The sequence below is a fragment of the Miscanthus floridulus genome, chromosome 18 (genome assembly GCF_019320115.1).
Source record: "Miscanthus floridulus cultivar M001 chromosome 18, ASM1932011v1, whole genome shotgun sequence".
NCBI lineage: Eukaryota > Viridiplantae > Streptophyta > Magnoliopsida > Poales > Poaceae > Miscanthus > Miscanthus floridulus.
The window spans coordinates 57,757,443-57,770,196 of NC_089597.1; the positions used below are offsets into that span (position 1 = coordinate 57,757,443).

Below are 12,754 nucleotides of genomic sequence, written 5' to 3' on the forward strand. Positions count from 1 at the left end.
AGCGACATCTTAAGACAAGTGAAAGGGGGCTACCAACTCTCCCTCCCCACATCACCCCGCTCCATACTTCACCACGACACACCACCGCACCCCAACCAAGCGTTCGGCCATGGCCCCGCCGGCAACCAAGAGCCTGGGAGAGCTCGACGGAGGAGCACGCCCGCATGTCATGTTCATCCCGAGCGCCGGCATGGGCCATCTCCTCCCATTCTTCTAGGTCATCACGGCTCTCGTGGGGCATGACATCGACATCTCTGTGGTGACTGTTCTTCCTACTGTCTCCGCCACGGAGGCCGACCACTTCAGCAGCCTCTTCGCTGCCCTCCCCCGTGTCCACCGCGTCGACTTCCACCTCCTGTCGTTCGACGCATCGGAGTTCCCAGGCCACGACCCGTTCTTGCTCCGATGGGAGGCCTTACGCCGCTCAGCGCACCTCTTCCGCCCAATCATTGACGGCGCCGCCTGATGCGTCTCGGCAGTCGTGACAGATGTGACCCTCACCTCCCACGTCATCCCCATCGCCAAGGAGCTCGGTGTCCAGTGCCACGTCCTCTTCGTCTCCTGCGCCACCATGCTCTCGCTCCTTGCGTACACCCCTATACACCTCGACAAGAAGGCCGAGCAGGGGCCTGGCGTCGGCGACGTCGACATCCGTGGCGTGTGTCACATCCCACAGTCTTATCTCCCACAGCCGCTGCTCGACCTCAACAAACTCTTCACCAAGCAGTTCATCGACAATGGCCACGAGATCATCAACGCCGATGGCTTTCTGGTCAACACGTTCGACGCCTTGGAGCCGGTGGCACTCGCCGCCCTGAGGGACGGCTATTGGCGTTAAGCCTAACAAGAATGTTCACTGAAGGTTCATTCAGAAAGATTCAGAGTAAGGGAGTGGAGCTGAGGCGGGAAAGTTTAGTTTGAAACTTGGACGCCGGAGCGGGAGTGGTGACCGCGCCCACGACTTCGACAGTTTCTGAAGAATGTGTGTTCCAGTGAATTGTATCCACGTTTAAGGGTTGTTTTGTAAAAGTGTGGTGTCATGAGCTCCAAGTATTAGGAGTGGATGTGTCAAGGTGTGGGGTAATCACTCTATAAGCCGATTAGGCATCCTGTATCGTGAACTCTCGAAAGCGAAAAGGGGCGCTGTCACCCTGTCGTCATCGTGACGGTTGTCTGAGCTCTCTTGTGTTCTTGTTCTTGTTCTTGTGATCTAGCCACATACAGCGGTTGATTGTGATCTGGGACTAACATCTGGTATCAGAGCCTCAATCGATTGCGGAGCCACTCTAGATATTAGCCATGTCGATTGTTGCCAGCGGCAGCGGGAGCGAGGAAGTGTGTCAAGTGTATCCATCTCTGACGAGCTCGAACTACACCAGTTGGTGTATTCGTGTTCAGGCGATTATGGAGGATCGGGAGGAGTGGGAGGTTATGGAGCCAGATCCGGAGGCGGCGGCGCCAACCGCGACGGAGGCGGTGAAGCTAACCGCGAAGGACAAGAAGATCAAGGAACACCTTCTTCAGTGTATACCCGATGACATTCTAATGCAAGTTGCGAAGAAGAAGACGGGGAAGGAGGTGTGGGACTCCCTGAAGGCCCAGTTTGTCAGCGCAGATCGTGTCAGAGACACGCAACTGTAGACGCTAAAAAGCAAATTCGACGCGCTCTGAATGAAGGAGAATGATCCGCTCGACCAAGTTGTGGGAAAACTGACATCACTATCAGTCAGATGTAGCAGCTTGGGGGGGAGCATCGGCGATGCAGACCTGGTCAAGAAGTTGTTCGACATCGTCCTAGAATGGTACCTCACCGTGGTGGCCGGGATCGAGCAATTTTATGGCCTGAAGACCTTGGCGTTCGACAAGGCGGTTGGACGGTTGAAAGCGTTTGAAGAGCGCACGCGTCATGGCAGTTGGAGTGCACGATCGGAGAGTGGGCAAGTATTGCACACACAGGGCGAGTGGGAAGCCAGGCAGAGGAACGTGGGAGGCGATTCCTCAAGCAAAGGGAGGAAGAGTGATGGTGGAGGGCATGGCCAAGGTTGAGGTCATGGCAGTGGAAGCAGCGGCCGTGGCAGCAGTGGTGACGCCGGGAAGGATGGCACAGCAAAATGTGACAAGATTCATGTAAAATGCTTTAAGTGTCATGACTATGGGCACTATGCAAATAGGTGTCTAGGGGAGAAGAAGAAGGAGGAAGCACATTTGGTGAAGGCTATAGAGAAGGAGCCAACTATTCTGCTGGCTGAGACTGTTTTGTCGAACCAGCTACAGTACTCTTTAGAGAGGCAGATTCAGACGGTGCTTCTGAATGAGGTGAAGATAGTACCTAAGCTACATTTGACTGATGGGGGTGTACCTTCAGGCAATGTATGGTTTCTTGACAATGGAGCTAGCAACAACATGACTGGTGATGTGCAGAAATTCAAGGAGTTAGATCATGCTGTTCTTGGCAAGGTGAGGTTTGGTGATGATTCTATAGTAGAAATTCAGGGTAGGGGTACAATTGTTTTCCAAGGGAAACATGGGGATCATTGGGTGCTTTCTGATGTTTACTATATACCCAAGCTTAGAAGTAATCTTGTTAGCCTTGGACAATTGACTGAAACTAGCCATAGAATTACTCTTGATGATGATGAGTTAGAAGTGTGTGATAAATAGTCAGATAGAATGATCATGAGGGTTTCTAGAACACAAAACAGACTGTACAAGATTGATCTGAAAACTATAGAAACTAGTTGTCTGATTGTAGACATTGGGAACTAGGCCTGGCTTTGGCATGGAAGATTAGGGCATGTAAACTTTAGAGCAATGAAACAATTGGTGAATAGGGAAATGGCTACTGGTGTACCTATGATAGAACATCATGAACAGATCTGTAGTGATTGTCTTACAGCTAAGCAAACAAGACAACCATTTCCAAAGTCAGCACAATGGCATGCAATAGAGAAGCTGTCTTTGGTGTATGTGGATTTGTGTGGAACAATTGTACCAACAACTGTAGGTGGCAACAAATACTTTATGTTGTTGGTGGATGACTACTCTAGGTGGATGCATGTCTTTCTGCTCAAGAGCAAAGATCAAGCTATGGAAGCTTTTGTCAAGTACAAAGTAGAAGTGGAAAACTTCAGTAATTGCAAGATCAAGACCCTCAGGTCTGACAAAGGAGGGGAATTCCTTGCTGGAATGTTTGCAGGTGTATGTGAACAGGCAGGGATCAAAAGGCAGCTCACAGCCCCATACACACCACAACAGAATGGAGTGGTGGAGAGGAGGAACAGGACTGTGATGGAAATGACCAGAGCATTGCTGGAAAGCATGAGTGTACCAGGAAAGTTTTGGGGTGAGGCAGTGAGGCATGCAGTGTATTTGTTGAACAGATTGCCAACAAAAGTGCTAGGTGATGTCACTCCTTATGAATCCTGGACAAGTAGAAAACCATCTCTTGGGCATCTGAAGGTGTTTGGTTGCACAAGTCATGCAAGATTTAGTGCACCACATCTAAAAAAACTAGATGATAGAAGCAATGCACTTGTATACTTTGGAGTTGAGGAAGGCTCCAAAGCACATAGGCTATATGATCCTGACACTAACAAGATTATTGTCAGTAGGGATGTAGTCTTTGAGGAGGGAGCAGTGTGGAAATGGGACTAAGCTGATAGATCAATTAGTTCACTTGAGTTTGTTGTTGAGATTGACACTGAATTAGGGAGTTTTCCTATTGGTTGAAATGGCTGGGTTGATGATGTTGTTTTAGTTGAGACAGAGACAAAAAATGCAGGTGAAAGTTTAGTTCTAGAACCAAACCTGCCACAATCTCCTATTTTAGGTCTAGGACAGATGAATGTAGTAGGTTCAGAACCAGTTACACCACAGAATGGCATCTCTCATGGAGAAGCCCTCTCACCCAACTCTAGGCGCAGCAGTGAGCCTCTGAGATTCAGAAGTCTGAATGAAGTCTATGAGGATACTGTTGAAATTGAATTAGCTGATTAAGAAGAGGAGTTGGAGGATGCAGAAGTGCAAGCTTTGCTGGTTGAGATAGGTGAGCCCACTTATTACAGAGAGGCAGCAGATCATCAAGAATGGCAAGATGCTATGAATAAAGAGATGGAATCTATAGAGAAAAATAACACATGGGAGCTGGTTAAGCTACCTGTTGGGAAGAAGCCCATTGGCTTGAAATGGGTTTACAAATTAAAAAGAAACTCTAATGGTGAGGTGGTGAAACACAAGGCCAGACTAGTTGCCAAAGGGTATGTGCAAAAGCATGGGGTGGACTTTGAAGAAGTGTTTGCACCTATGGCCAGGTTAGACACAGTGAGGTTCATGCTAGCATTGGCAGCTAATCTTGGGTGGAAAGTTCATCATCTGGATGTAAAATCTGCCTTCTTACATGGAGAGTTAGAGGAAGAAGTCTATGTTTCACAACCTAAGGGCTATGTTGTGAAAGGAAAAGAGCAGTCTGTGTTCAGATTGAGCAAGGCTCTTTATGGACTCAAGCAAGCACCTAGGGCTTGGAATGTCAAGTTGGACAAGAGCCCAAAAAAGCTAGGTTTTAGCAGGTGTCTTAGTGAGCAGGCAGTTTACACCAGAGGAGAAGGAGCAAATGCAGCCATCCTAGGAGTCTATGTAGACGACTTAATAGTGACAGGAGGAAATCCAAACAATGTCAAGACATTCAAGAATGAAATGATGACTAAATTTGAGATGACAGATTTGGGTCTGCTGTCTTACTACTTGGGAATAGAAGTTGATCAGAGAAGTGAATACATCACTATTAGGCAGTTAGGTTATGCTAGGAAGGTCCTTGGACAATTTGGTATGCAAGAATGCAACTCTACTAGAGTTCCTATGGATCCTGGATGCAAACTTGATGCTGATAAACAAGGTGTACCAGTGGATTCAACTAAGTACAGGAAAATGATTGGGTGTCTCAGATACCTACTACACACCAGACCAGACCTCTCCTACTCTGTTGGTGTTGCTAGTAGATTCATGGAGAAGCCTACAGTGATGCATGTGAAAGCTGTAAAATAGATCCTAAGATATTTGCATGGGACCTTGAACCTTGGACTTGTGTATGTGCAAGGAGGGAGTGCAGGTCAGTTGGTGGGCTACATTGATAGTGACCATGGATCTGATGTGATGCAGAGGAGAAGTACAGGTGGAATGGCATTCTACTTGGGAGAAAATTTGATCACATGGAATTCCTACAAGCAAAAGACAGTGTCTTTGTCATCATGTGAATCTGAATTCAAAGAAGCCACAGCAGCAGCTCAGCAAGCATTGTGGCTGAGGAATTTGTTTAGTGAGGTGATGAAGCAAAAGCCATCAGTTGTAACTCTCTTTGTTGATAACAACTCAGCTATTGCCCTTATGAAGAATGCAGTGTTTCATGGGAGAAGCAAGCACATAGATATCAAGTATCACTTCATAAGAGACTGCATAGAGGGAGGACAAATCATGGTGAAGAGAGTGGGAACAAATGAACAGAAGTCTGATGCATTAACCAAGCCACTGCTAATGGCAAAGTTGACAGTGATGATCCATTTGCTTGGTGTGAGAGACCTTGGACTTTGTTAGGCTTAGGGGGGAGTTGTTGGCGTTAAGCCTAACAAGAATGTTCACTGAAGGTTCATTCAGAAAGATTCAGAGTAAGGGAGTGGAGCTGAGGTGGGAAAGTTCAGTTTGAAACTTGGACGTGGGAGCGGGAGTGGTGACCGCGCCCACGACTTCGACAGTTTCTGAAGAATGTGTGTTCCAGTGAATTGTATCCATGTTTAAGGGTTGTTTTGTAAAAGTGTGGTGTCATGAGCTCCATGTATTAGGAGTGGATGTGTCAAGGTGTGGGGTAATCACTCTGTAAGCCGATTAGGCATCCTGTATCATGAACTCTCGAAAGCGAAAAGGGGCGCTGTCACCCTGTCGTCATAGTGACGGTTGTCCGAGCTCTCTTGCGTTCTTGTTCTTGTTCTTGTGATCTAGCCACATACAGTGGTTGATTGTGATCTGGGACTAACATCTGGTATCAGAGCCTCAATCGATTGTGGAGCCACTCTAGATATTAGCCATGTTGATTGTTCCCAGCGGCAGCGGGAGCGGGGAAGTGCGTCAAGTGTATCCATCTCTGACAAGCTCAAACTACACCAGTTGGTGTATTCGTGTTCAGGCGATTATGGAGGATCGGGAGGAGTGGGAGGTTGTGGAGCCAGATCCGGAGGCGGCGGCGCCAACCGCAGCGGAGGCAGCGAAGCTAACCGCGAAGGACAAGAAGATCAAGGCACACCTTCTTCAGTGTATACCCGATGACATTCTAATGCAAGTTGCGAAGAAGAAGACGGGGAAGGAGGTGTGGGACTCCTAGAAGGCCTGATTTGTTGGCACAGATCATGTTAGAGACACGCAACTGCAGACGCTGAAAAGCAAATTCGACGCGCTCCGAATGAAGGAGAATGATCCGCTCGACCAAGTTGTGGGAAAACTGACATCACTGTCAGTCAGATGTAGCAGCTTGGGGGGGGAGCATCGGTGATGCAGACCTGGTCAAGAAGTTGTTCGACATTGTCCTAGAATGGTACCTCACCGTGGTGGCCGGGATCGAGCAGTTTTACGACCTGAAGACCTTGGCGTTCGACGAGGCGGTTGGACGGTTGAAAGCGTTTGAAGAGCGCACGCGTCATGGCAGTTGGAGTGCACGATCAGAGAGTGGGCAAGTATTGCTCACACAGGCCAAGTGGGAAGCCAGGCAGAGGAATGCGAGAGGCGATTCCTCAAGCAAAGGGAGGAAGAGTGATGGTGGAGGGCGTGGCCGAGGTTGAGGTCATGGCGGTGGAAGCAGCGGCCATTGCAGCAGTGGTGACGTCGGGAAGGATGGCACAGCAAAACATGACAAGAGTCATGTCAAATGGTTTAAGTGTCATGACTATGGGCACTATGCAAATAGGTGTCCAGGGGAGAAGAAGAAGGAGGAAGCACATTTGGTGAAGGCTACAGAGAAGGAGCCAACTATTCTGCTGGCTGAGACTGTTTTGTCGAACCAGCTACAGTACTCTTCAGAGAGGCAGATTCAGACGGTGCTTCTGAATGAGGTGAAGATAGTACCTAAGCTACATTTGACTGATGGGGGTGTACCTTCAGGCAATGTATGGTTTCTTGACAATGGAGCTAGCAACCACATGACTGGTGATGTGTAGAAATTCAAGGAGTTAGATCATTTTGTTCTTGGCAAGGTGAGGTTTGGTGATGATTCTACAGTAGAAATTCAGGGTAGGGGTACAGTTGTTTTCCAAGGGAAACATGGGGATCATTGGGTGCTTTCTGATGTTTACTATATACCCAAGCTTAGAAGTAATCTTGTTAGCCTTGGACAATTGACTAAAACTAGCCATAGAATTACTCTTGATGATGATGAGTTAGAAGTGTGTGATAAACAGTCAGATAGAATGATCATGAGGGTTTCTAGAACACAAAACATACTGTACAAGATTGATCTGAAAACTGTAGAAACTAGTTGTCTGATTGTAGACATTAGGAACTAGGCCTGGCTTTGGCATGGAAGATTGGGGCATGTGAACTTTAGAGCAATGAAACAATTGGTGAACAGGGAAATGGCTACTGGTGTACCTATGATAGAACATCATGAACAGGTCTGTAGTGATTGTCTTATAGCTAAGCAAACAAGACAACCATTTCTAAAGTCAGCACAATGGCATGCAATAGAGAAGCTGTCTTTGGTGTATGTGGATTTGTGTGGAACAATTGTACCAACAACTGTAGGTGGCAACAAATACTTTATGTTGTTGGTGGATGACTACTCTAGGTGGATGCATGTCTTTCTACTCAAGAGCAAAGATCAAGCTGTGGAAGCTTTTGTCAAGTACAAAGTAGAAGTGGAAAACTTCAGTAATTGCAAGATCAAGACCCTCAGGTCTGACAAAGGAGGGGAATTCCTTGCTGGAATGTTTACAGGTGTATGTGAACAGGCAGGGATCAAAAGGCAGCTCACAGCCCCATACACACCACAACAGAATGGAGTGGTGGAGAGGAGGAACAGGACTGTGATGGAAATGACCAGAGCATTGCTGAAAAGCATGAGTGTACCAGGAAAGTTTTGGGGTGAGGCAGTGAGGCATGCAGTGTATTTGTTGAACAGATTGCCAACAAAAGTGCTAGGTGATGTCACTCCTTATGAATCCTAGACAAGAAGAAAACCATCTCTTGGGCATCTGAAGGTGTTTGGTTGCACAAGTCATGCAAGATTTAGTGCACCACATTTGAAAAAACTAGATGATAGAAGCAATGCACTTGTATACTTTGGAGTTGAGGAAGGCTCCAAAGCACATAGGCTATATGATCCTGACACTAACAAGATTATTGTCAGTAGGGATGTAGTCTTTGAGGAGGGAGCAGTGTGGAAATGGGACTCAGCTGATAGATCAATTAGTTCACTTGAGTTTGTTGTTGAGATTGACACTGAATTAGGGAGTTTTCCTGTTGGTTGAAATGGCTAGGTTGATGATGCTGTTTTAGTTGAGACAAAGACAAAAAATGCAGGTGAAAGTTTAGTTCTAGAACCAAACCTACCACAGTCTCCTATTTCAGGTCTAGGACAGATGAATGTAGTAGGTTCAAAACCAGTTACACCACAGAATGGCATCTCTCATGGAGAAGCCCTCTCACCCAACTCTAGGAGCAGCAGTGAGCCTCTGAGATTTAGAAGTCTGAATGAAGTCTATGAGGATACTGTTGAAATTGAATTAGCAGATTAAGAAGAGGAGTTGGAGGATGCAGAAGTGCAAGCTTTGCTGGTTGAGACAGGTGAGCCCACTTATTACAGAGAGGCAGCAGATCATCAAGAATGGCAAGATGCTATGAATAAAGAGATGGAATCTATAGAGAAAAATAACACATGGGAGCTGGTTAAGCTACCTGTTGGGAAGAAGCCCATTGGCTTGAAATGGGTTTACAAATTAAAAAGAAACTCTGATGGTGAGGTGGTGAAACATAAGGCTAGACTAGTTGCCAAAGGGTATGTGCAAAAGCATGGGGTGGACTTTGAAGAAGTGTTTGCACCTATGGCCAGGTTAGACATAGTGAGGTTCATGCTAGCATTGGCAGCTAATCTTGGGTGGAAAGTTCATCATCTGGATGTAAAATCTGCCTTCTTACATGGAGAGTTAGAGGAAGAAGTCTATGTTTCACAACCTGAGGGCTATGTTGTGAAAGGAAAAGAGCATTCTGTGTTTAGATTGAGCAAGGCTCTTTATGGACTCAAGCAAGCACCTAGGGCTTGGAATGTCAAGTTGGACAAGAGCCTAAAAAAGCTAGGTTTTAGCAGGTGTCTTAGTGAGCAGGCAGTTTACACCAGAGGAGAAGGAGCAAATGCAGCCATCCTGGGAGTCTATGTAGATGACTTAATAGTGACAGGAGGAAATCCAAACAATGTCAAGACATTCAAGAATGAAATGATGACTAAATTGAGATGATAGATTTGGGTCTGGTATCTTACTACTTGGGAATAGAAGTTGATTAGAGAAGTGAATACGTCACTGTTAGGCAGTTAGGTAATGCTAGGATGGTCCTTGGACAATTTGGTATGCAAGAATGCAACTCTACTAGAGTTCCTATGGATCCTGGATGCAAACTTGATGCTGATAAACAAGGTGTACCAGTGGATTCAACTGAGTACAGGAAAATTATTGGGTGTCTCAGATACCTACTACACACTAGACCAGACCTCTCCTACTCTGTTGGTGTTGCTAGTAGATTCATGGAGAAGCCTATAGTGATGCATGTGAAAGCTATAAAATAGATCCTGAGATATTTGCATGGGACCTTGAACCTTGGACTTGTGTATGTGCAAGGAGGGAGTGCAGGTCAGTTGGTGGGCTACACTGATAGTGACCATGGATCTGATGTGATGCAGAGGAGAAGTACAGGTGGAATGGCATTCTACTTGGGAGAAAATCTGATCACATGGAATTCCTACAAGCAAAAGATAGTGTCTTTGTCATCATGTGAATCTGAATTCAAAAAAGCCACAGCAGCAGCTCAGCAAGCATTATGGCTGAGGAATTTGTTTAGTGAGGTGATGAAGCAAAAGCCATCAGTTGTAACTCTCTTTGTTGATAATAACTCAGCTATTGCCCTTATGAAGAATGCAGTGTTTCATGGGAGAAGCAAGCACATAGATATCAAGTATCACTTCATAAGAGACTGCATAGAGGGAGGACAAATCATGGTGAAGAGAGTGGGAACAAATGAGCAGAAGGCTGATGCATTAACCAAGCCACTACCAATGGCAAAGTTGACAGTGATGATCCATTTGCTTGGTGTGAGAGACCTTGGACTTTGTCAGGCTTAGGGGGGAGCATGTTGGCATTAAGCCTGACAAGAATGTTCACTGAAGGTTCATTTAGAAAGATTCAGAGCAAGGGAGTGGAGCTGAGGCGGGAAAGTTCAGCTTGAAACTTGGACACCGGAGCGGGAGTGGTGACCGTGCCCATGACTTCGACAGTTTCTGAAGAATGTGTGTTCCAGTGAATTGTATCCACATTTAAGGGTTGTTTTGTAAAAGTGTGGTGTCATTAGCTCCATGTATTAGGAGTGGATGTGTCAAGGTGTGGGGTAATCACTCTGTAAGCCAGTTAGGCATCCTATATCGTGAACTCTCAAAAGCGAAAAGGGGCGCTGTCACCCTGTCATCATAGTGACGGTTGTCTGAGCTCTCTTGTGTTCTTGTTCTTGTTCTTGTGATCTAGCCGCATACAGCAGTTGATTGTGATATGGGACTAACAACAGCAAGGTCATCCCTGGCTTCCCGCCGGTGTACGCCATCGGTCCGCTCAGATCACAGCACAACTCACCTAAAGTTGAGAAGGAAGAAGCAACGAGCTCCCCCATTGCCTGGCTTGACAGGCAGCCGGCGAGGTCAGTGGTGTACGTCGTGTTTGGCAACCGCAATGCCATGAGCTATGACCAGATAAGGGAGATCGCCGATAGATTGGAAGCGAGCGGCTGCCTGTACCTCTGGGTGCTCAAGACTACGATGGTGGATAGAGATGATAGCGTCGAGTTGACGGACATGCTCGGCAAGGGGTTCCTGGAGCGAGTGCAGGGGCGTGGCCTCGTGACCAAGGCATGGGTGGACCAGGAGACCCTTTTGAAGCACCCGTCTATGGGGCTGTTCCTAAGCCATAGCAGGTGGAACTCGGTGATGGAGGCTGCGGCCTTTGGCGTGACACTACTGGCGTGGCCACACGGCGGTGACCACCACGTGAACGCCACGGTAGTGGTGAGCGGCGGTGTTGGATTGTGGATGGAGCACTGGAGCGGGGACGGGGAGGACTGGCTGGTGATCGGGGAGGAGATCGAGAACAAAGTAAAGGAGGTCATGTCCGACGCAGCGATCAGGGCAAGGGTGATGAGGACTGGCGAGGAAGCAGCCAAGGCCATCGCAGAGGGTGGCACCAGCTACCGGAGCATGCAGTAGTTTATTTCCAGCCTCAAAACAACCTAAGCACACGCTGCGGCCCTTCATTCTGTCTTTCCCGGGGCTCGTGTGATGCCCGTTTGTTTCCACAAATTTGTGTGTCCAATTCCACTTGTACGTGCGTTCACCGCTTTAGTTCTGAGCGGACGATCCGACCGCCTCGTCTCTTTTCATTTTTGGCGGCCTTTACTTTCCTGTTCCCCACTAGCCCACTGCTCCTTTTCTCTCATGACCCAAAGCTCAAATGCCACCACCTCCGTTGCACACGTCTCTGCGCACTCGCGGTGTTCAAAACCCTAGCGCCGAATCCCATCGCCAGTCGATCGCAGACGCTTGGAGGCGCGCGGGGCCCATGATGAGCGGCCTCTAAGCCTACGAGAGACTAGACTGCTGGGTGCCCCCTTGCTAGATCCGAGGGGCTTCCACCGATGGCGAGGGCGGAGGCCAACTAGGAGCGGCTGGAGAGCACGGCGCTACGCGGGGAGCGGATCATCGGCGCCTACGGGCAGCCGGTCACCGACATCGCCAGGAACGTGCTGTCGTCGCTCGGCAACAATGTGCACATCGAGGAGGTGCTCCCCGCCGCCGACGAGATCCAAGATGAAGACCCCATCATCGTAGGCCAGATCTGGCAAGCCCATGTGTGGGGGCTGCTGCTAGTGGCGGATTGACGCGGAGGACGAAGTGGTTGTGCCTAGATCGACACATGGTGTGTGGTATTTGCTTCTTCTAGATTTATTTCCCCTTCATCTTATTCATGCATCGGGTGCCTGTGATGACACTGGGCTTTTGTTTGTCTACATTGTTCATGTTGCCTTCTAGTGTAACACCCTAGAAATTACTCATTTTTAAAATGGATGAAAAATGATTTTAATTTGCATTTTGTGCTATGAAATATAGAAAAAATAATATTTTTCATTAAATTAAAAATTTATCAAAAGGTAGCAACATATTTGAGTATACATGCCATTGCATTTGATTTATTGTGATGAGTGGTTTTGATCTAAAACTCAAAATGATTCAAATTGCTTTTAAAATGGTTTTGAAAAAGGTTTTGAAATAAAAAAAAGAAAAATAGAAAACTCTTCCTCTCTGTTTTGGCCCGTAGGTCAGCCGGCCTACTTCCTTCCCCTCACCACGCGCCCGCTCCTCCCTTCTGGCCCGCTGCTCCTCCCCACCCCTTTCTTTTTCACCTGTGGCCTAGTAGCAAGCCAGCTAGCCCAGCTTTTCCTCTCCCCACGGCCTGCCCCCGCCTCGCTA

At 47.5% G+C, this 12,754-nt stretch overlaps 1 protein-coding gene across 1 annotated transcript; it reads left to right on the top strand.

The window, feature by feature from the left end:
* Nucleotides 1-251: 251 nt before the first annotated feature.
* LOC136522329 (UDP-glycosyltransferase CGT-like) lies at nt 252-11,591 on the top strand. The gene is made up of 2 exons (XM_066516159.1): nt 252-831; nt 10,804-11,591. Exons 1-2 carry the CDS (start codon nt 572-574, stop codon nt 11,492-11,494), a joined length of 951 nt encoding a protein of 316 aa, XP_066372256.1. The 5' UTR covers nt 252-571; the 3' UTR covers nt 11,495-11,591.
* The last annotated feature ends 1,163 nt before the right edge of the window (nt 11,592-12,754 follow it).